Source organism: Myxine glutinosa, chromosome 2 (assembly GCF_964187855.1).
Source record: "Myxine glutinosa chromosome 2, kmMyxGlut1.1, whole genome shotgun sequence".
Taxonomy (NCBI): Eukaryota; Metazoa; Chordata; class Myxini; order Myxiniformes; family Myxinidae; genus Myxine; species Myxine glutinosa.
Window position 1 is genome coordinate 81,399,984 of NC_136262.1, and position 25,397 is coordinate 81,425,380.

The 25,397-nt window shown below is 42.6% G+C and overlaps 1 protein-coding gene across 1 annotated transcript in view; it reads right to left on the reverse strand.

Moving 5' to 3' along the window:
- Positions 1-2,508: 2,508 nt before the first annotated feature.
- Positions 2,509-25,397, reverse strand: part of LOC137421650 (potassium/sodium hyperpolarization-activated cyclic nucleotide-gated channel 2) — a 102,128-nt gene continuing 79,239 nt past the window's right edge. The window contains exons 10-12 of the mRNA XM_068107907.2: positions 21,890-22,130; positions 20,434-20,598; positions 2,509-3,524 (exon numbers count right to left, since the gene is read on the reverse strand). Of these exons, the coding sequence (XP_067964008.1) occupies positions 2,641-3,524; positions 20,434-20,598; positions 21,890-22,130 (1,290 nt within the window). The 3' untranslated portion in view covers positions 2,509-2,640. The remainder of the gene's footprint in view (positions 3,525-20,433; positions 20,599-21,889; positions 22,131-25,397) is intronic.

A 25,397-nucleotide genomic window follows, 5' to 3' on the forward strand; every position in this document is an offset into this window, starting at 1 on the left:
GGAGGGGGGTGCATGAAACTATAGCGTTGTAGAGGGGGAGGTTAAGTGGGGTCTGGGGGTCCTCCCCCGGGAATTTTTTTTAAATCGATCGTCAGAAACAGCATTTCGTGTGTTCTTGGAAGTTTCTGTAGTTCCTTGTGTTCTTCCCTGGTCCAACAGTTCAACAGATTCGCGATGACTAATGGTCAGATAGAGGAACTGGTGAAATGACTTGTCCAGCTGTTCCTTCTGCTATAAATTGATGAATTTTGTAGGTGTGTGTGTGTGTGTGTGTGTGTGTCTGTGGTGTGCATGCGTGCAACATGTTTTTTGTGTGGCATCAGCAGAAACAGATCACGACCTTTCCGATTTTCAGCACAGAATCGGTATCTATTTCCTGGCTGAGGTGGTCGAGAAATGGAATGGACATGTTTCTGAGGTAGAAGAGCAAGGGAGTATTGGCGGCAGTGTTTGGACGATGGATTTGTCGTATTACAACTCTCGGCATTGTGACATCACCTCCTACAGATTCTATCATGGTCTTAGCATGATCGAACCAAAGAGAGAATTTAGTTTCAGCATTTGACCGTAGTTGAGTGAGCGCGTCCTTCTTGTCGTCAATCATAGGGGATGCCTCCAGCACATCCATGCCGTTGCATTGCAGAGGGGAGGGGGGGGGGGTGTGCGCACCCCCTGCACCCTCCTCCTGGATCGAAGGGGAGGGGTGCGCACCCCCTGCACCCCCACCCCCCTGGATCCGCCGCTGCCGATTTAACCTGTTACCCTATTCACCCCCCCTTTTTTGTGATGGTACAATCCACAACTCCCCCCTTTTTGTAATGGTACAATCAATAGTTTGAATCGGGTAAGGGGTAAAGGGTGCTAACCTCACAGACACCGGTTCCTCACTCTGATGGTGCTAGCTTACGGAGCCAAGAATTCAGCCAAGAGAGAGCATTTCTAAACCTCAAGATTCTGGTAACTCCTTATATCACAGGAAACAGATTTTATTGAGGTAGAAGAAGCAAGAAACAAATCATTGAACAGTGAGATCAACACAAAAGGTGCACAATAAGATAAACAGCAAGATTAGACCATCACAGCTATTATAATAATAAAACTAGAGAAGTTGCCAAATAGAAGAATCACTGAAAAAGAAATGTAAAACGCAAGTTGAATCCACTCACAACAATCGTTAGGCCCCTTGGAAATGACAATGTTCCCACTGAAAGTAAATGGATAAATTCATTACCAATCAGTTCCAGGTGAAGACAGTTTCGGAAAAAGTATAATCCCAATGATGAATTCTCCATATAATCTGTGCACTGTGACAAACAAGCTCTCAATAGCCGTTGTGCTTCAATGATTCCAGGTGGCAGCAGTCAAGTGTCTTAATGCTGCCAAAAGTGTTTGCTATCATGTGACATATTGAACGAAGAATGGAGAGTGCATGGAAATGTGATCATTTCCTTTTCATATAATTTGCATGAGTAGATTCACCAGATATAGCACAATTGAGGCAAGGATTGAAGAAAAACCATAACATTTCAGGACTCACTTCTCTCATTTATCTATCGGACGACAAAATTACAGTGACAATAATTCAATGGATGGAAGTGATTGTGCTGCGTTACAGGAATCAAATGCTCTTGTCAACGTAAGAGAGTCCATAAAAAGCTGGATTCATGACCACGTGACACTACAACAACATGTCTCTCACACCTATGTAAATCAGTGCAGTTTTAACATTAGGATGACATGGAATCCTGAAAAAGAGAACTCTTTAAACTTTCCTCGAAGTCAATATAAAGTAATTAAAGTACCTGACATGGGTTCTCACTCCTTCCAGCAATTAACTCATGTAACACTGACCACAACCCCCCCTCCACCCTGGCACATGTGCTGCCCTGCAAAGCCCCCCCCCCCCCATCTGCATGAGCCACTGCCTTACCCCTAGAATGCATCACTGCCCCGCATAGGCCCCTATCTACCATGTGCCACTGCCTTATGTAGCCTATCCCGCCATGCACCAGTTCCCTGCATAGCCCCCCCTTACGCCACCATAAGCACCACTGCCATGTGTAGGCCTCCCCAGCATGCACTGCTGCCCTGCATGCCCACCCCCTCCCGCATGTACCACTGCCATACGTAGGCCTCCTCAACCTAAATTGTTACCCTGCATAGCCCACCATCAGTGCAATGGATGGCATGCAGTGCTGCGCTGTGCAGATCACTTGGAATGCAGTGTTGTTCTGCACAGATCATTTATCTTCCTAGTTTTAAAACATCTCGTTACCAAGTCACCACCCATAAAGCCCTTTGGTTATGTATTCATTCTTTCTTTTAGTCTGTCCAGATGGATTTTTAAAATCTTCGATAAACATTTAAAAAAATTATTTGTCCATTTCAAAACAAAAACTTCCACCACCGAGGTTTATGGGTGGTTCATGAAAACAGAAGTGTGGAGTCCACCCACTACAGGTGAACATTAAGGTGCTGTCAGACTATATGGGCATTATAAATTTGATTGCATGATTGAGGGATTGGTGGCATGATGTGCTCATTTCAAGTGTGGAACCTCATGTCCTGCATGTTGCTGGAAAAAAAAAAAACAACAGAACAGCAAAGCAACCGAGCAATTTAACCATATGACAACACGGGCTACAGGTTGGAAGGAAGTCGTGCCTTTGATGGGTCGAAATCTAGTTCAAGGGAAAGGGTCTCACATTTAGAAAGGGACGATAAGTGTGGCATTTTACTTTGGCTGCCCCTTGGAGGGTTTAGGTTACCAGATGACATTTGTCTCAGCAGAAAGTGTGCAGAACTGGGCTGAGAACACGAAGTTGTAGAATAGGGTGAACAGCCGTGCTGCAGAGACACCGCTGCTCCTCCATGGTGTCCAGGCGTGTCTGGCAATGCAGGTTGCGAGGCCGAGAGAGACCGGGTGTCATGACCGAAACCAATCAGGTTTGTGGGCAAAACCTGTGTGCTGCGGTGGAGAGCTGGATAGCGAGATGATGATTGGGTGTTACCCCAAATCGAACCTTGGGAGCCGTGGGAGATATGCAGTCTTGCAGATTCAGGAGGACAAAGGTGACCATCTTTTGATGCCCCAGTAATCTCTGACTTCTCAGCAGATGGGCTGTGGGTCACCGCACGACTTCCAGTGACCAGGAAAGCAACACCCACCACTGGGGAAGTTCCACCAATGATCGCTGATGCAACAGCAGGGATGGGCGGAGGGCTCAAATCGGCACCTTCTTCATAATGGCCACTCTGAAGACCAGATGGACCCTCCCCTGGTGAGCCAAGTCCAGTACGCCGGGTCAATGCAATGGAGACCGACATCGCTGCTGCAGATTGAATGAGTGAGCCAACTGCTGACTTGGCAGGGGAGCTGGCCTCAACTGCCAGTTCTGGATCACGGTACATCATTTCTCGGTCGTACTTCACAATGCGCTGAATTATCTCATGTTCACTGTTGTTGAAAACGCCGGAATTAAGGTCATGCTCGACCTTATGCAACAGTAGGGAGCTCTTCTTGCCTGTTAAGCAACGCATAATTAGTCTACTTGCATATTATCTATGACCAAGAGTTTGATTTTTGACAATGAAAAATAAAATTTATAACTTTTCCTTAACCAGTATATTAAATTTTAGCATCAATTTAAAAGTTTTATACACCTTTCACACTCAAATGGGGGAAGGAAGTGAGTGAACATGGAGAAGAAGAAGAAGAAGAAGAGGAAGAAGAAGAGGAGGAAGAAGAAGAAGAGAGAGAAGAAGAAGAAGAATAAGGAAGAAAAAAAAAGAATCCTTGCCGAGGACACAGCCCCCAACCGCACCATATGGGACATGTGGGGCAAAACTTGCAAAAGGCGTTTAAGAGTTAGACACATGTAGAATCGCTAATCATGCGATTATCACCCTTTCAAAGTGAATCGCAAATCTCCGGAGAGTGAACCTAATCACAAGAGATTAAAGAACAAAAACTTTTACACATCGGCGAGGGCATGTTTAAGAGTGTGTTTAAGGCCTTGAAGCAAGCATTAGGCAACAAGACCGAAAGTCTAACGGCGGCGTGGCCGGGCTTGTTTGATACTTTAGTTGAAGATAGACGTAATGATGTAGTGACACAAAACTGCCGCTACTTTAATGTATAAGAAAGAAGATATATTTTAACCTCTAGTAAATTTGCAGTCAATACGAAGGGATTAGTGTTACGATTACATTTATTATAATATTAACGTTACGTTATCATTATTATGAAAATGATATTACTATTTAAAAAACCGAGGCGAATTCCTTACTTCTGCGGTTGCACTGCTTATCATTGATTCATGAACCATACACCGCTTCAATCCATTAACTTTCCATTCACGACAATGGGATTAAAGCGTTATGGTTATATTGACTATATTATTATTATTATTATTACGAAAACGATACTTCTGAAACGATACACTACTGTATTAAGAAACCTGGGCTTAATTTGTCTGAAGCGGTCCAAAGGTGGGGCATGAAGCCTAAGGCCTATACATACCGTATTGTTGGAAGAGCCGTAACGCCGATGCTTTCGATATTTGATGGTCATTTTAACAATCGGTTTGTTTATGTTTCACACAGAATGAAAAACGTAAAGTTAGAGCATGGCGATTGTGATATATGACAGGTTCGAAGATATGTTCGGCTTGAACGAAATTGGAATTAAAATGGCGGTGTGCGGAGAGTCAGCTGCTGCACCGCCATAATGACATCAGACGTAATCACATCACCCTGTCATGTGACCAGATCCTCAGCTCTGATTGGTATACATTTGAGGGGGCATACGGACGGACAAACACTGTTGTAGACGGCTTGCCCTATGGGCTACGCCTAAAAATGGTGCAGTTAGAATTGCAGTAATACTCTCATATACTTCCTGGCAGTTTAAGTCAACTTTAGAATCACTATACACATACAGTAATACAGTATGTTATGCTATTGTAGTTATGCACTGCAGTGAGGATTGTCAGTAACTGAAGTGATTACATTTCGAACTAGAACAGCACTTAAGTTGCATGAGGTCTCCCCCGAGCCTCAATTATGTATACAAAAAAGTAATAGACAGGTGTTGGTAGTGGAAATGGTAGAGTATATAAATTAATAATTGAGTCAGTCACTTGTTGGTAGTAGAGTAGTAGAGATGGTGCTGTATATAAATAAATAATTGTTTCATAATCGAGTGTGGTAGTGGAGAAGGTAAAGTGCATACTGTATATATTGCTTCCTGAACGCATATACAATCCTGCATGGTACAACTCTTCCCAGTAAATAAAATTCCAAATTCCCTCCGTTCTCAAAAGGATTTGACATGCCTCATGTCCAAATATGAATGCATACAGGTGCTGAACATGAAACAAATGCATCTGGTACTTTTCGGGTAGAGGTTGCAGATGGACTGAAGGACAGACAGATCCCAAAATAGAAGTCTCCAGTTGGGCTGAGGCCCATTTTGGGGCTAAAAATCATAGGTTAAAAATCGCTAATTGTATCCCCATCCACACATAATAATAGTGCGTCTTAATCACCAGCAATGATTGCAGCTTAACGCTTCAATATATACCAATGGCTTTGGGGTTATGGAAAGGGCACTTGGGGGTGCAGTTACAAGATGGTAAAGATAAATGGAGGGTGGGGGGGGGGGGGCTACCTTGTTGCTACCTACTTGTTGCTACCTGGTGTTGTCATAACTCGTCCACATCTTTTTGAGATATTTTGCTATATATCGTTTTTGGTCCCATCTCTCAATAGTGAAGAATCGCTAAAAAATAAATTTTTACGTTTTATTTGTCAGATCTGGATCTTCACCAACATCGAATCAATTCTTCCTTGTACACCCAACCTGTCTACCAAGTTTCATCCAAATCCGTCCACACCGTTTTGAGATATATCCTGTTCACAAACAAACAAGACAGACAGATAAGACCGGGGTGAAAACAACTTCCGTCCACCTTCGGTGGCGGAGGTAATGATAAGATGTACTTACGAAAATTAAAGTAAAAGAACGCTTACATCAAATTAAATTCTTCTCTTCCTGTCCTGTACTACAAGAAGATACTGGATCGGTGGTATGTCCTGTGTCTTAAATGTTGATGTCATTCAGCAAAACATTATTAAATAATTAAATTTCTGATCAACAGAGCTGTGAGTGGAGTTACAAGGTGGTAAACATAAAATCTGTGAGTTACAAGTAGAAGTAAAGGTGGAATGGGATGGGGTGTAAAATGGGAGGTTGGGGGAGGAGGGAAAAGGAGGGTGGGGGTGATATGTGAAGCAGATATGTTATTAATGATCAGATCTGGCTGAGGAAAGACCTGGAACATCCAAGCAGACCAGGCCAGGTCCTAGATTTTCCGGCTAACGTAGATCAGGAGCACCTCAGATCGAGGGCGGACCATGCAATATTTGAAACCCTTAAGTGTATGGTGTGTTTGTAATCCTGCATCTTTATTGAAAATTCCATCAGTGATGGTCGATTTCAATGGCTGACAAGCTTGGACCTTTCGACAATACAACCCCATGATAAACAACCATTGAGATGGCGCACTCTGGTGTCGAGGGGTCAGCTCAGTCGGACACTGCTCGGTTACGCATCTTTGTGTGGAGTTTTAATGGATCACTCAAAAATAAATAAATAATAATTGTGACCATTTTCACGTCGGTCAGATACATTTATTCCCATCAGGGACAGGGCTTTCTGTCCCGCTCCCCCATTTCACTTATGTTACATTTAAATGACTGAGCGAATGTAGATCAGCTGTGTGGGAATAGTGCACTGCACAGTTGTGTATTCGATCAATGTTTGTTCACACTTTATACAATTATTTACAGTTTTTTTTAGTCAAATAAATGCTTATTTGTACTAGGTTTTATGTATTTATACCATAAAGTTTTATTCTCGTCCAAATACCAGACTCGGTGGTGTAATGGTTAGAGCTTCCGATCCAAGTTCAGGAGGTCGGTGGTTCAAGCCCCATCCAAATCATAGTAAAGACCAACTAGAACGACACGCTTCGATGTCGACACGCTTCGATGTCATGACGTCAACCGATATGCCTCCGCCCACATTGTTACATCATCATAATACTTGTACCAAGTTTGATTTAAATCCATTCAGCTGTTCTCAAGTTATCACATTTTTACCTGACATGACCTCTGACCTTTGACCTCTTGACCTCAGGACCCCAAAATCTAATCAGTTAATCTCTACACATTATACATACTAGCAACGGTACCCGCCCTATGGGCAAGGCTTCAATTGGGAGGCCCAAATGAAAAGGTAAAATATCAGAAATTTAAGGCTTTTAAAATTTTTTAACGATTCATATAAACATCCGTTAAATCATATCACACGCAAATCATCAAAATCGAAACAGTACATGGCGCCCATTTTGAAAAAAGATTGAATTCTGCAAAACGGAAGCGGCCACCTTTCTCAGTCGCACGTTTATGTGTGACGAGTGCGCACCGAATCTGTAACACGGAAGTGGCCGCTACACCTGTTTCTCAGTCGCTTTGCACACGCTGCCATGTTACTTCGGAGCCGCACGTTTATATAGGAAGAGTTTGTCAGGAGTCGATCTACTCTCTCCTGGTACGTAGAATAAACAGTATTTGTAGAATTTCAACAAAAGCCACATCACTGTTCATATCGGTAAATATTATTCCATCGTGTTTGGAAAAACTGGAAAATTGGAAAATTGGAAAAATTGGAAAAACAATATAGCCTATTTTACTCCCAGGAGATCCCAGGAATACCCATCCAAAATATCGTTGCGATCGATCGGTTGAGCTATTTTTGCGGTACCTTCGAACGGACGGACGGACATTTGGTGAATTATAGTAAGATCTGTACAAAGTTTGAATTAAATCCCTTTAACCGTTCTCAAGTTATAGACCTATTTCAGACTTCGACCATTGACCACTTGGCCCCAAATTCTAAATCAGCTAACATTTACATCATTATACATAATTGTACCAAATTTGGTCAGAATCCCATCACTGGTTCACAAGTTATCGTGATAACAGGATTTTAACCTAGCATAACCTCTGACCTTTAGCCGCGTGACCCCAAAATCGAATCAGTTCATCTTTACCTCATTATACATAGAGTCACGTGAAAAAGGAAGTACACCTCATGTAAAGTTTGGACATTTTCAACATATTTCAACATACAGCTATTTGATCTTCATTTCAACAATATTGATAGATAAAGGTGATATAATATAACAAATATCATGAAACATTTACATTTTGTAGTCCATTGTATAATTTAAATAAACATAAATGCAAATTTCGCATGTGGAAAAAGTAAGTACACCCCTACATTTATCACTACTTCAAATACCTAAAATTAGAATCAGGTGCACCAGCTCAGGTGCAAATGATTAGAACATTGTTAGAGAGGATCTTGGAGGAACCTGTCTTATTTAAACCTCAGACATTTAGTTTGGTTTGCTCTTTGTTGTTGAAGTGTGCGGCATCACCATGCCTAGATCAAAAGAGCTCTCTGAGGCCTTCAGAAAGAAGGTTATAGATGCCTACGAGTCTGGGAAGGGATTTTAAAAGGTCTCCAAACAATTTGAAATCAATCATTCGACTGTCTGGAAGATCATCTACAAGTGGAGAAGATTCCAAACAACTGCCAACTTGTTCAGGCGAGGCCGCCCCAGCAAGTTCCGCCGAGAGCAGACCGCAATATGCTGAAAGAAGTCTCTAAGAACCCCAGAATGTAATCACGGGACCTACAGGTAGCTCTGGCCATTGTTGATGTCAAAGTGCACGAGTCTACCATTAGAAAGAGGCTGCACAAATTTAATCTACATGGGAGGTGTGCCAGGAGGAAACCTTTGCTGTCCAGAAAGAACATCAGGGCAAGACTCAAGTTTGCCAATGAACACCTAGGCAAAGACCAGAACTTCTAGAACAATGTGCTCTGAACAGATGAGTCAAAGGTAGAGCTATTTGGCCACAGTACCAGAAGACATGTTTGGCGAAAACCAAAGACAGCATTTGACCACAAGATCCTGATACCAACTGTAAAGCATGGTGGTGGAAATATTATGGTTTGGGGCAGCTTTGCTGCATCAGGGCCTGGGCAGCTCACCATCATAGAATCCACAATGAATTCTTCATTGTACCAGCGGGTGCTTGAGAATAATGTGAGGCCATCTGTCAGAAAGTTGAAGCTCAACCAAAGGTGGACGTTGCAACATGACAATGACCCGAAACATACCAGTAAATCCACCAAGGAATGGCTGAAAAGAAAGAAATGGAGGGTTCTGGAATGGCTAAGTCAAAGTCCGGATCTAAATCCCATCGAGATGTTGTGGGGGGATTTGAAACGAGCTGTGCATGCAAGAAACCCCTCAAACATCGCATAGCTGAAATAATTCTGCATGGAGGAGTGGGCAAAAATTTCTCCCAGTCGATGTCAGAGACTGGTAGACAGTTATAAAAAACGCCTACTTGAGGTTGTTTCTGCCAAAGGGGGCAATACCATCTATTAGAGCCAAGGGTGTACTTACTTTTTCCACATGCGAAATTTGCATTTATGTTTATTTAAATTATACAATGGACTACAAAATATAAATGTTTCATGATATTTGTTATATTATATCACCTTTATCTATCAATATTGTTGAAATGAAGATCAAATAGCTGTATGTTGAAATATGTTGAAAAAGTCAAAACTTTACATGGGGTGTACTTACTTTTTCACGTGACTGTACCTGCACCAAGTTTGACTGAGATCCCTTCAGCCGTTCTCAAGTTATCCTGATAACGAAAACTTATCACAGACGGACGGACGGACGGACAACCTGAAAACATAATCCCTCCGGTGACTTCATTGGCGGAGGCATAAAAATGGTATGTGCTACTTCCTTGTTTGACACTCAGAATTTGAAAAGGAGAGGGTTTTTTTATTTTGGGGATTTTGGGTTCTTCTGGGTCTTTGTGGTCTTCAGGGTATTAAGGGCCTTGGGGGACTTCAAGTGTCTTCAAAGGTCTAAGGGGTCTACTTTTATGGATTACCTTAAAATATTGTTACATTCATAGGGGTGGAGGGGTTAGAGATTACTTTAGAAGGGATATAACTGTATAGAGTAGGATGGTCCGTGTGCGAGTAGGAAGCAAATCTCGATGGAAGGAAGTAGGGACCTATTAGCTTCAGGATTTTTTTGAATGTGCATGATACGAGGGTCGTGCTTGTGATAAGATAGAGACCGATTAAAGTTAAGGAGACGTGTGTTAAACCTCATGTAAACATCCACCGGGCGTGCCGGGTTACATCTCTAGCCAGAAAACAAAGGGATTCTGCCAGTCAAGGAGAGAGGGGCAGAGCTATGATCATCCCCTGGAAAAGGGTGGAGCAAGACACCTGGAGCGGCGGTGGGTTGTCAAGGGAGATGAGGAGCTGTAAAAAAGGCACAAGAGGATTTGCGCTAGATCTCAGGAGAAGAGGGAGGAGCTGATAAGGATGGGCAGGGATTGGTAGAGATTTGAGGAGAAGGGGTAGGAGCCAGGAGGAGTGGGAACAGGGTGCTGAGGAGCTCGTGATTTTAGTGAGGAGAATTACCTGGTGCTGCTTTCATCTCCACCCCCCCCCCCCCCCCTTGCCTGTTGATTAAGCCTGGTGTTGGCTTAGCGGTTAGGGTGCTGGCTTGGGATCCTAGGATTCTAGGTTCGAATCCCTGTCGATCGCTGAATTAACACCAGGGGGGTTGACTCGGCCTGTCATCCTTCTGAGGTTCGCAAATTGAGTACCAGTTCACTGGTAATTCCCTATGTGTCGCTAGAGGCGACTAACAAGGTTGGTGGCAGGAAGGGCATCTGGCCATAAAACATTGCTTCAAAAATAAGGGGACCACAGTGCCCGTAAAAGGCCAACCCCTGCTCTGCAGGGGGAAATGGCCTCTAAAGGTGGTTCCCCTTGCCTGTTGATCATCCTGCTCATCTCCTCCTCACCTTTTCATCTCCCTGCTGTCTCCTCTCCCTGCCCATCACCTCATCACCTGCTCCGTGCCACCTTCCCCCCTCCTAAGCTGCCTGGCTTTGCCTGGCATAAGATAAGATGCCCGGTTTTGTCCCTCGCCCGAGGTGCCTTCGATTTTAAAGGATTTATTTTACCTCCTTGCTTAGCTCATTGCATATAGTTGTTATTGAATTCATTTTCCATGCTTGTTATTTGTTCAGGAATAAACCAGTTTGGTTTATTAAAAGCTTTAACGTCCTCGACATTCTCCTCAGCCCGCGCACGCCAGAATAATAATATCGCCATCATTTGGATTGCCTCGATGAAGCCCGTTTCGGTCTAATCAGTTCAGGGTCGGTGTTACCCGGCCCATGAACAAGACAGTATTATTGAAGAAGAAGAAGAAGAAGAAGACGTTTTGGTCACAACTATACATGCATACATAACCAAATACGTTTGCTCCATTATAATAAGATACATCTGCATTGCTCATCAGCCGAAGATTGAACTGTGGACCAATGGAATTTTTTTTTTAGAATAGTTGGATTTTAGCAAAACGGAATTCACATATTAGCAAACAGGTGGCATGGTTTGTGTATAGCGAAGCACCTCATGATCATCGGACCTTGCAATTATGCATTGAATATCAACACAGGCCACTGGAGGAGCAGAAATACATTCAGATGTCTGAAGTACATTCAGATGCCATGGTCTCAGATTTCCCATGCCACTGCAGGGCCTTGTGGGAACTAATAAATATTTTAAGATTATGGACAACCAAGTTGCCTTTTTTATGCCGCTACTGTATCCATTCCGTGTATCAAGTTTATAGATGACAGTGCTGCCGAAATGCACTGTGAGGTGCAGAGATGGTCTCAATAACAGTACATTGCCTCCACAAATCGACCTTCCATGGCCACCATGTCATCAGTTGATGAAGCATTACTTTATCAGTCTGCATTGCTTGGTCAATCGGCAATGCTAATCCCACAATAAAAGACAATTTTAAAATAAAAAATAAAATGCCTGTATCATGCCCAAAAGGGTTGAGATAAATTTTGGACAAAATGTTCAAATGATTGTCGTGTCATCTTAAGCATAATGAATGAATGATTGAATGATCGTTTTTAGGGCCATTTCCCCCCGCTAACGCTGAGGTTAGCCTTGCGGGCCCCATGACCTCATGGTTCCCTTTTTGAGGCAATGTTTTTATGGCCGGATGCCCTTAATGACGCCAACCCTTAGTCACCTCTTACGATGCGTAGGGATACGGTGTACCTATTCTAAATCTGGGTACTCATCTGGGGGGTGAGCGAAGTCGGTCTAATACAGGTGAGAATAGGGGCCGGGTACCTGATACCTCCGGGTACCAGGTGCCGTCAGGGCAGAGATTGTAGAGCGAGCTAGGGGCCAATGAAATAGGTTAAGTACAGGTGAAAATAAGAACCAGGCACCCTCTGGTACCTGGCACCTCCAGGTACCAGGTGCCTTTAGGGCGGCATTGCCATCATTCTGTAATTCTTAATCTGGATTCGTAATCTGGATCATTCATCCCAGCAAGCTGGTACTCAATTTGCCGACCTCGGAAGGATGACAGGCTGAGTCAACCTCCCTGGCGTTAATTCAGCGATCGACCGGGATTCGAACTCAGGATCCTAGGATCCCAAGCCGGCACCCTGACCGCTAAGCCAACACCAGGCACCAAGCATAGTGCAACGCAAAAGGACTTGTTTTGCTGTACTACCTTGGGATGATAGCCGGCTCCCCCTCCATGTTAATCTGAGAAGATGGGAATTATTGCTGGAAATTGTGTTTGATGATGTTACACCTCGATGAAGGTGTTGGCTTAGCGGTTAGACAGTGGACCGCATGAAGATAAATGTCCTACACCTTCAGGCAACGAAAAGTGGCCACATAACACAGGTTTTTTTTTAGTGCATACAGGAATTTTGTTATGACAATGAAATTTTGATACAACTTGAGATTCACTGAAAGACTAAACAACCTTTAACCCAGTCGTTTCCAAACTTGTGTCCATGACCTAAAATTTGAAATCACATTCGCTTCGCGACCCAAATGGTACGAGTACCTACTTACTGTAAAAAGTGGATGGACGGACTGAATTTTTGGTCCAAATGATCAAAGGTCAAAGGTCATGCATTCTTTAATTAAACACCATTTTGCAGACCATAACTCAAGTCACAAGTATATAATGTTGTCTTCCCTTATACTTATTTCTATGTCTCTGTCTCTGTCTGTCTCTCATGTAACTTTGAATTGAGATGTAATATACCAGTGTGTTGGCATCGAATAGGGGGGAGGTGGAAGAGGGTGAAGGAGAGAGGGAAACATATCCATCAATGCATTTGTGTCTAATTTTATTTTCTAGTAATTCTCAGTTCTTATAATTAATCAGGATTCCACTGAAGTGCAGAAAACAGGAAAATAGATAATAACTAGAGCAATGCGACTGTGTCGCCAATATGCCTCCACATACTCCCACAACGGGTAGACGCCCTCGTTCAATGTCCTAAAAATAAACTAGAAGGGCACTTGGTAGAGCACATACCTCCACCAGGCTGAACAGTTCATGGTTTGTATCGCACCGATAGGCCGGATCGGGATTCGGACCTGAACCAAAATCTAATCACTAGCGGGGTGGCTTGGGGTCAATTTTCAGGATTACCGTTACCGGGCGGACAAAAGCGCCATTTTTGGTGTGAGGCTTCCTTAGGGTATATCAGTTGATTTTAGCCGAGGAGCCCTCTCGAAATATGTACGTAACCATGGTAACACAAACAAATCCAAGATGGCTGCCGTTCATGATAAAATACCAATTTTCTTGGGTTGTAGTTGTTAGAGGAAAGCCAAATTGTATCAAAATATTACTTAAATATCAGAACCATGTCCTCAACATGTTCGGTCACCCTCCTGAAATATTAAAGTAAAACATAAAAATCCAAAATGGCCGCCATTTATGCTGAAATAGCAATTTCCTTGGTTTTTAGCGGTCATACGATGGCTAAATTGTACCAAAGTATGATTATATTATACCAGAATATTTTTATTGAAGCCCTATTTTTTTAAAAGATACACAAATAACCTACCACATATGGACAACATGGTTGTTTATTTCCCGTAGGTCTAAAGATCAAAGAAATCAAACTACATAATATTGACTGCAACATCCAAACTAATTGAATTTTAAAGTGATCTAAACTATTTTTTCTCAAGATAGTGCGTTCTTGAGACAAGGGTTTGAACATGGAAATAATGTGAATGTTTTAATTATGCTTTTATCCTAACCTTAATGTGACCCTTGTGGGTATCCGTAGTTATATACCTAATTTAGAGGGCGACATTGTGACTGCAGGCTGTCTTTACTATACTGCTAAGCACATGTATTGGTGGAAAGTTTTCTGGCCTCCTTTGTTAACAATCTACATATTTTATGGTAAGTAAGCAACTTTTCAAGTTATTATCTTTAATTACAGAACTTCAGTGATCAAGTCAGGTTTTTTTAGCTAAACAGAAGTATGTGTTTATGTACATTTGGTAACAATCAGCATAATTAGACAAGCTTAAACACTCCTATAAATAATGGCCTATGCAAAATAATCAACACAATGTGCACTATATCAGGAATTTAGAAAATTCTGGCTAATTAGATATTTTTATACTGCATTATATAGCACTTATTAACTTTACCCATGATAATGATTAATACGTATAAATCAAATATAATAAAAAGCAACTGTTAAACAATGCTGTTGCCCAGGCCATTTTTAAAACTACGGAAGACATTATAGGACATCATTAGTGAAAACAAAAAATCAGATGTCCTATCTTGACTTGAAAATAAATGTGATTGATTATGTGTTTTTTCTCTCTTTGTTATCACAATAAATTTTCCATATGGAAAGTATTATAGGACATCCATTGTGAATGCTAAATTAAAGCTGGATTAATATTACTTGTGAGTAAAATTTATATTTTTGCCAAACTCAACTTAAGTTATTTATATTGATATTATTTTAATGTGAATAATATATACTTTTTGCTCAATTTCAGAGCACCGATTGAAAGCCAAGGAAACTGCTGGTACGGATTGGATTCAGACATCGTGCCAAGAGAGACGAGCCCGTATACAAGATGGATCTAGATTGGAATTGTTGTATCATTTGTCAGCAACACACATCTGAACCTTTGAAATGCCCTTTGCAGAATCCTATAGCAAGTCGTGACATGACAGATGCTTATACATCATTTTTGACAAATGTAGAACAGTTCAGAGACATTGATGCACTTCCAACTAACATCTACTTTGGCAGTGATGTTACTGCTGCAGATTTTGTAACCCACCATGCATCTTGGCATAAATCTTGCCATTTGAAATATAACAATTCCAAGTTGACAAGGACGCAAGCAAAGAAAAGGGGTGTCCCCAACACTGTCGAGTCTCAAAGGAGATCAAGTAAGCGCCAAACGATAAACACAGCAAAGTGCATCTTCTGTGACAAAGGACATGAGGACGGTGAGCTCTCTCAAGTTTTAACATATGATGCTGATACCAATATACGATGTATGATCACAGAGCTACATGACACACAGCTTCTTGCTCGAATTGTTGGAGGAGATTTGATTGCGATGGAAGCAAAGTATCATTTAAAATGCCTGACCCATCTGCGAAATCGTTACCGCAGTCTCGTCAGAAAGTTGAGTCGGGAATCACCAAATGTAAATGAAAACGTGAATGAGTCTAGAGTGTTTGTAGAGCTGACAAGCTACATTGAGATAGCTGTAGACTCTGGGACTTTCCTCTTTAAGCTTTCAGAGATTCATTCACTCTATGTGAATCGTCTTCAGGACATGGGTATCCACAAAGAAGTCAACAAGACTAGGCTGAAGCGTCAACTGCTGGAACACTTCCCAGAGGCACAGGAACAGAACGATGGTAGAAACACGGTTATTGTTTTCAAAGAAGGAATGCGAAATATGTTGAAGGAAGCTTTGAAAAAACGGGATTTCTCAGAAGACGCTGAGATTCTAGCAAAAGCTGCAACGATAATCCGCAAAGACATTTTCAACCATCAATGCTTCAAATTCACTGGCTGTTTCCCAACACAATGTCAAGAAAATTCAATGCCCCCAAGCCTCAAATCACTTGTCTCCTTTATACTTAATGGCCTTAACTTGAAAGATCAAGACAGATGTGAATCACAGGCTTGCCTCACTATAGGACAGACCATTCTCTACAACACAAAGAAGAAAACTCCATCTGAATCAGCTGTTGAAACAAGACATACTCTGGAGCGTGAGCCACCTCTCCCCATTTACATTGGTCTCAATATTCATGGACTGACAAGAAGCAAGAAACTCATCCAGCAATTGTATCAGATGGGTATCAGCATTTCATATGACAGGGTTATGGACCTTGAGGACTGTATTGCCACATCTGTATGTGAGCGATTTGAAGAAGACGGCGTTGTATGCCCTGCTTTTCTCCGGAAAGGGTTGTTTACTGTTGGTGCCCTAGACAACCTAGACCATAACCCTAGCTCAACCACTTCACATGACTCCTTTCATGGGACTGGAATTAGTCTCTTTCAGTTTCCAACACAAACTGATCCTGGTGAGAGCAGACCACCTACTATGATACCCCCTTCTGGTGCAACACAGCAGTCTCTCCCGGTCAGTTATGCTTTTGTCCCTGCTGTAACTTTAACAACCGCTGCAATTGAAGTACCTGAGAGTAACACAGAGCCAACCAAGACCTGCTTAAATGAGGCACTTATCCAGGAAAATAGTTGGGTCGAACATGCACAAGCACTGTTAGAGGAGGATGTCACCAATGAAGATGCCATCGTCTGGGCTGCCTATCATGCTTCGCAGCAACCTCCCATAGAAGACCCTCCAGCTGTGTGTTCACTACTGCCTATGTTCTACGAAAAGTCTTCCACCGCCGCAATGATAAAGCACGGCATGGATGTCCAGAGACAAGCGATTGAGTATCTCAACCCAGGACAAATTCCAGTCACTACCTTTGATCAGCCTCTATTTGCCCTGGCAAAGTTTGTACAGTGGAAATGGCCTGATACTCATGGGGGAAAAGTGCATGTTGTTATGTTAGGTGGTTTACACACAGAAATGGCACTGTGGAACACACTTGGAGATATTCTGGAAAGTTCTGGCTGGACTACCGCCCTTACAGAGGCAGATGTGGCTTTCACTGGCATAGCCGACTCATTTCTGAAGGTGTCACATCTCACACGAACCAGGCATGCCCATCAAATCACCCTCCTTACTCTCCATAACCTTCAAAGAAAGGCTTTCCTGCTCTCCGAGAGACCTAAAGACAATCAATCTGCAGAAGCTTGGAGGAATGACATGCTGAAGAAGAGTCCCACCTTTATGTACTGGGACCTTATCCTGAGATACGAAACCCTTATTCTCATCTTCATCAGGGCTCACAGAGAAAAGAACTTTCCTTTGTATGTAGATGTCTTGGAGCAGCTGACACCTTTGTTTTTTGCCCTGGACCATGTGAACTATTCAAGATGGATGCCTGTTCACATAAGAGATATGAAGTCTCTGCCTGACCCTATCAAGGAAGAGTTTGAGAAACAATGCCACTGGGTCCTTTCTAAAACCAGCAAAATATTCTCTACTATCCCATTTGACCAAGCTCATGAACAGGAGAACGCGAAAGTCAAAGGCTCTGGTGGTTGTATTGGACTCACAGGAAACCCTGTCGCATTTAGACGCTGGATGTTAACAGGTCCCGAGTTGGCCAGATTGCAAACACAGTTTGAGGAAGAATACTTTCCCAATGATGACCCAGATTTTCGGAACCATGAACAGGGCCTTGCATCACAAAAAACATTTCAGAAGGAAGTAAACAATCTTTCTGAAACCTTCAACAGAATGGGAAACCCCTTCCTTGATGATTTTGAAGAGCTAGTGACACTCGACAGTCGCAATTGCATGGATGAGTCTGTAGTATCCGCACTACGCACATTGGAAGACACAGGCATAAAGCAGTATCAGGAGTATGTCAAGAGTGTACTTGAAGATCGCAGCTGCTCTATACATGACCCAATCAAGAAGAACTCACTGGCTCTCTTCAAGAGACCTAAACCCAAGGCCCCGACAAAGCAGGGGAAGAAGATCAAAGTGCTCCAGAAAAATGTGGCACTTTTTGGCCAGTTGTACATTGCCATGCAAAGTCGCGAGGGTGACCTGAAGGAATTCTTTGCCCATGAGATACAACCCTTTCCACCTTCTCTCTCAGACTTTGGTAATCTGCATTTACCAAACACAAAGTCCGATCTACTGAAATGTATTGAGCAGCCCGAGCAGCCTGAGCCACCTTCAACCTATGACTGCATTGTACTGGATGGTGCTGTCATTGTGCACTGTCTGCCGACTACTGCAGTCAGCACGTTCATTGAGTATGCAGACAAGGTGTTCATCCCCTACCTGGTGAAGCAGCTACAGAATGCCACAAGGTTGGATGTTGTGTGGGACACATACATTCCAGACAGTTTGAAGGAATCAACCCGGGAAAAGAGAGGAAAGGGTGTGCGCAGAAAAGTGTCCGGCCAAACCAAGCTTCCAGGCAGTCTTAATCTAAACCTCTCATTGGTTTATAGTGGATACTGATTGTAATGGTAGGCGTGACATCCAATAAGCGACACGCCCAATTCTTGGGCTCGATATTTTGCACTCCTAATGATAATGTTGTATTTCCAGGGTACAATGTTTACAGCTTATCATTCGCAATAATTGATGACCTGGAGTTATAAGCAATGTATTCAAGCCAAAAGCTTTCCCCCCCCCCCCCTAACATTGAGGGCGCCCTTCACATGAAATCACTGAATGTCCCTTTAAATTTACTGGTGATATTGTAATATCAAAATACACATTCAGTGTCCTAAAAATTTATATTTTGATACCAATTTTTGCTATCCATGACTTATATAACCCGGGAAATGTGTTTTTAATTACTGGATGGCGGCCATTTTGGATTTTTTGGTTTTACACGAATACGCGTAAAAATTCGCGAGGGCTCCTCGGCTAATATTGATTAATAGGTCATTAGGAGTGTTCATGCCAAATTTGGTGATTTTGTCCACCGTGTAACGGTAATTTTGCTAAGCCACCCTACTACACCTTGTTCTTGCCACCTAACAAACTCATCCACCAAGTTTCGTCCAATTCCATCCATAACTTTGGAAAATATCATGTTATGTACCGTTTTTGGCCCAATCCCCCAATGGTGAAGAATCACTTAAAAATTAAATTCTCGTATCCGAATCCATATTCAGATCTTCACCAAAATCGAATCGAATCGTCCTTGTCAGACACCCAAATGGGCCACCAAGTTTTGTCCAAATCTGTCCACAACTTTTTGAGATGTCCTGATATGTATCGTTTATGGCCCCATCTCCCAATGGTGAAGAATCACTTTAAAAATTCTAGTAGCCGGATCCGAATCCGGATCTTCACCAAAATCTAATCATTTCGTCCTTGTCATATACGCTACATTTCTTCCAAATTTCGTCCGAATCCGTCCACAACTTTGAGATATTTTGTTAACAAACAAACAAACAAACAAACGGACAGGGGTGAAAACATAACCCTAATCCACCTCCGGTGGTGGAGGTAACAGTGGCAGCGGGTGCGTTTACTCGGCGAGCACTGCATGTTATGGATTTTCTTTATTTCTTTTCAAAATGTTCTCCAGGACAAAGAGCTCTAACGAATCAGCATTCTATGGGGGCAGCGTTAAGCGAGGTATCAATGTACGGTACAGTAAATAAACTGTAATAGGGAGTATGGAGGCAGACTGACCAATTTCTAAAGGAAGCTGGACAGGTGCATGGATGTTTCAGAAATAGAAGGTTGAAGATAAATGTTTATAGAGTTGAGATTAGGTTGAAAGTTATGGTTTGGGTTCGGGCATGTGAGACGTGTAATTCACCAGGCACAATGAGCTAAATGGTCATTACCTGCATTGGTATCCCGAAATTTTCCATGGTTATAGAGATCATGCATCCCACCACTTACATGTCTTAATTTTTTGAAAGACCACTTAGTACACAAACATTATCCGTAATAGATGAAATAATCATGTGGTGCACCATTTCCACCTTCACCTGTTTTAAGACAGTGGACCGCATGATGGTTACAACACTCATCTTTAATGATTTGGGATTACCACAGGGGTTTCCTCCCCTACTAGCACTAGTAACGAGCAAATGCTGCAATGTTTTTAATGGCATGTGGGTTTTATGTCATGAAAGCGCGCAAGTAATTTACCCCACACCTGCAGTTCGCCTGCCAAAATAGGTCATGTTTGAACTGAAAAAGAAAAGTAAAACAGCTTCAGTATCAAAGAACATGTCAGCAAATGTGTGGAATAAAAGAACACCAACCTATACGGTTAAGCCGGTCAATTGCGACGGTCTCAAAAGCGCGGCGCATCATTGGGTATTCCTCAAGAACCTCATTGAAATGATCAACAGAGAGCGAATAAAGGCGGCAATAGGTGTTTGCACGCACACTTGCTGTACGCCGGCCTTTGGTCAGCAAACAGATTTCTGTGGAGGGATCACATGAACAAGGGTGGAGGAATTGAGACACATTGAGAAAAGGATAAAACAAAATAACCTGCTACAGTAAGGTAATTAGAGAGTAACATTATTTGAGGGCTTCCCAATGACAGGACTCATAAGGTTCCTGCTTTCATAGCTGATTTTAAGCCAAGTTAAAGTCAGAGGTTTAACCAACAATCACCGCATACATTCCTAAACAATGCGGTGAATCAAAACTTCCACAAAATTTACCAACAAAACAAAGGGAGGAGTTTACCCTGAAAAGGAGGAGTTAAAAGAAGGAGTTTAGTTCCAGTCATCCGCTGCCCTGCATCATAAGTAATTATTGTTTAGATTACGCGTAAGCAGTGTTCCTCACCTGTGAGCACCGAAAGACACAAACACATTTCATATATTCCTCATGATTTAGACAGACTTTTAAATGAGTGTAACTTTTAAGTGAGATACTATGGTTGTAAAGTAAATTTGATTTAATTTAAGAACCACCCTCTTTACAGAACATTGGTGCTGCCAAAGGAGGTTATACTGGGTGGTTTGCCATTGCCTTCTCAGAGTTGTTTCTCCATGCTCAAATCTATTAAATGCTGAGCATCAAGCACGGAAGCAGCACGTACCATTTTAAAAGTATTTGGTTCGACTCGGCTGGGGTTTGAACCACTGACCTTCCAGATTCGCAGCAGACGCTCATGATACCATTATGGACATTATGCCGCCGAATCTGGTATTTTAAAGTAGAGGTCGACCACAAATACCAGAAAATGGTGAGGATCATAATCATATGTATTCCTAAATAACCCCACAAAGCTGGTTTTGTTTTTAAATCCCCAAAAAGGATAATTACAATAATTTAACAAAGGTATAAATGAACTGATATAAAAAAGTAGAAATTTTATTTATTATCAAAAAGTACAAAAAGTATAATATTTTTGAGGCTATTAAAAAATCTTCATTAAATTTGAGTCAGATTGACGCACTCATTCTAGAATTAGAGCAAGAATCAGTGGATAGACCCCGCACATGTGAAGCAAAGAGCGGGGTTAAGCAATTGGTTCACATCCACGCCCAGATTAACAATGGTGCTCTTTACTTGCTCCACCATTAGATAATCATGAGTAGGTTCAAATATAACACAAACATTAAAGTCTAAATAAACCGATCATTATCAGCTTGCGTTCTGCTCAGCGCATTGTTTTGCAAACTGTATTTACACAAATAAAAATGGTAAATGAAAACTGCTCCAAAAGTTGGAAGAAAACACAGAATACGTTGCACTCACCTCCAAAATAGGTTCCATCGGCTATCTTTGTCTCGTTGTTTCCTTTGGTGAGAATGCTGACGACGCCATGCTGGATGAAGTACATCTTCTTCCCCACAGTACCCTCACACACGATGTAGTCTCTCGGTTGATAAACCTCAAACTTCAGCTTTGTAAGCATTGCCGTTACAAAGTTTGGGTCAGCGTTGGCAAACAGAGGCATGGACGCCACAAGTTTACGGCAATTAAAGTTCACTATGTCCTGTTGGGGTTTGAGGAAAGGGTTGTTTGGAGAAAAAAAATGTAGATTAGAGAATTGAAGAAAAAAAAGATTACCGTGGGACTACCCTGTAGTGAACACTGCAGGGCTACATGGATGACCAAACGAGCTTTACTCAAAGGCGTTCAATCCAATGATTACGGTATTCTTTACACGCGAGGGAAGGAGGATGACGAACTTACCTGGATGGCTTCTACCCGACGTCTTTGCACCTGGTTAAATTAACTCAAAGGACACAGGGTTAAAATGTACAAAAATACCGGCTTTATTAAAGAAAATGCCGGTAACAAAGAATGCACGATAAGACTAAATTCCTAATTGGAGCGCCCCCATACAGACTCAAATACAAACAATGGGAAAAACAAGAAGACGTCATGCGGAGCACGATACTTGCAAAATCCGCCCCCACAACCAACCCCCAAGAAAAAAAAATTCCATTGATACAGCAAATTGTCCATTTCATCAAGATTAAAATTGACAATCTTGATCAAAGCTCGGATCAACGGGAAGAAAAGTGACGATTTTTCAGATGAAAATTTATGATTTTGGAAGGTTGACCTTGAGTTGACCATTGACCTTTTGATCTCAAAGATAGTTAGTTTCCCTATTCAGTGACTCAATGTGCAAATACTGTTCAATTTTCAAGTCAATCGGATGAAAATTGAGGATTTTTTAAACTTGGCTCATGTTGACCTTTTGGCCTACGTTGACCTCAAAAATACTTGGTGGTTGAATTCAGTGACCAGATATGCAAGTCCTCTTCAAATTTCAAGTCAATTGGATGAAAATTGAGGATTTTAGAAATTTGGCCTATGTTGACCTTTTGGCCGATGTTGACCTCAAGAATACTTGGTGGTTGAATTCACTGACCAGATATGCAAGTCCTCTTCAAATTTCAAGTCAATCGGATGAAAATTGAGATTTTAGAAATTTGGCCTATGTTGACCTTTTGGCCTATGTTGACCTCAAAAATACTTGGTGGTTGAATTCAGTGATGAGATATGCAAGTTCTCTTCAAATTTCAAGTCAATTAGATGAAAATTGAGGATTTTAGAATTTTTTTTTTTTTTTTTTTTTGTATACAAGATCGAGGCTCGTGAAAGAGCTAACATTAATTACACAAAAAGTCAAACCGACACACAAAACACAAAAAACAAGGGGAGCGGCAGACAAGATGGGAAGAGTGGGGGAAGGACACAAACACAACATTTGAGAGCAGGGACATCGGGAGGACTTGGGGGGAGGTGGGAGAGGTATAAAACATATGAACACTGCAAGGACTCTGGGGTGAATTACCGGGGGTAGAAAAGATCAAGGTTTTGGATGGGGGAAGATAAGAGATGGTGGTGAACAGCTGTTTTAAAGACCTGGAGGGAGGAGTGGGATTGAAGGGAGTGGGGGAGTTTGTTCCAGAGGCGGGAGAAAAGGGGAATGAAAGAGTGAAGGTGAGCAGAGAGCCTAGATTTTGGCAGTTTAACCATAAGAGGGTTGCAGGCAGATCTTGTGCGACCTGAAGGAATATTGGGGGGACAGAGCACAGAGAGAGCTAGGGGAGCAAGGCCGGAGAGGAGTCGGTAGAAGACATAAGGACCACCAACCTGCCTGCGGTGAGTGAGTGAAAGGCCCTCGGAGTTGACTTCATTGCAGGAGATTCCAATGATTCTGAAAGCTTTGGCCTCAACAGCGTGAAGCCGAGCTAGGTGTGAGGCAGGAGCACCAGCCCAGAGGGGGGAACAGTATTCCATTGAGCTGCGGATGAAAGCCTTGTATGTGGTGAGGAGCTCAGGTGTGCCAAGGAAGGACTTCGCACGATGGAGGATGCCCAGTCGGCGACTGGCTTTGGAGGCTAGCTTGGAAATGTGGTTTTCCCAAGAAAGATCATGGCAGATAGTGAGACCCAAAAGCTTGAGCGACAGAACTTCTTGGAGAGGATTGTTGAGAAAGTAGATGGGAGGGTTTTCCAGTCGGTCCTTTCGGAGAGACATTGTAAGAGTGTGAGATTTGTCAGGATTGAAAGACATGTTCCACTTGTTTGACCAGTCTGTGATTTTGTCCAGGTCTGCAGAGAGTGAGGAGGCTGCAGACTGCCGATCTGAGGGATGAGGAATTGGAGCGGCAGATAGTGGAGTCATCAGCAAAGAGATAGAGAGGATTTTCCAGAGAGTCGGAGAGATCATTGATGAAGACCAGAAATAGCACAGGGCCCAGAACACTACCTTGGGGAACTCCAGCCAGAACAGGAAGGGGAGATGAGAGAAATCCATTCAGGGCCACACGTTGCCTACAACCAGAGAGGAGGTCCGCAAGCCATGAGTGGAGATTTCCATGAATACCATAGGAGGTGAGTTTGGTGAGCAGAGCTGGGTGCCAGACCGTATCGAAGGCACGTGATATGTCAAGTGAGACAGCTCTGATTTCCTGTTTGGCATTGAGGACCTCCATCCATTGTTGAGACAGCAGAAGCAACATGTCCAGAGTAGAATGACCTGGTCTGAATCCAAATTGATGATCAGAGATCAATCCATTGGAGAAGAGGAAGGATTTGATATCCGAAGCAATGATGGATTCCATGACTTTGCTGATAATTGGGAGCAGGCTGATTGGTCTGTAGTTGCAAGGATCTGTTTTTGCACCTTTTTGTGTAAAGCTGTAATGTTTGCTGATTTCCAAGATGCTGGCAGATGACCTTGAGCAAAAGAGAGGGTGAAAAGAACAAAGAGAGGGTGAGATAGAGCGGAAGAGCAGGATTTTAGGACCCGTGGGCTGATGCCATCTGGTCCAGTTGCAGAATCATAGTCGAGGTTTGATAAAAACTTCTCCACCTTGTCAGGAGAGAAGGACACAGAGTCCAGGAGCAGTTGGGTTCGACTGGGAAAGGTGGGAACAGAGAGAGATGGGTTTGGGACACAAGATTTTGAGGCAAACACAGAGTTGAGGCATTCGGCTTTGTCACGTGCGGTGTCAACTGTGTAGCCATTTGAGGTAAGGGAGGGGATGGAGGGGGAACAAACACCAGAAACGGATTTCACCAGACACCACCAGGATTTGGAGGAAGGAGACAGGTTTGAGAGTTCAATCTTGAGTGTGGAGAGATAGTGCTTCTTGGCACTCCTGAGGGTAGAAACACACTTGTTTCGAGCTTGGTGGAAGGAACTGAGATTGCCTTCAGTTGGATTTGCCTTCCAATACGCAAAGGCAAGTTGTTTCAGGGCAACTGCCTCACCACAAGATTCAGTGTACCATGGACGG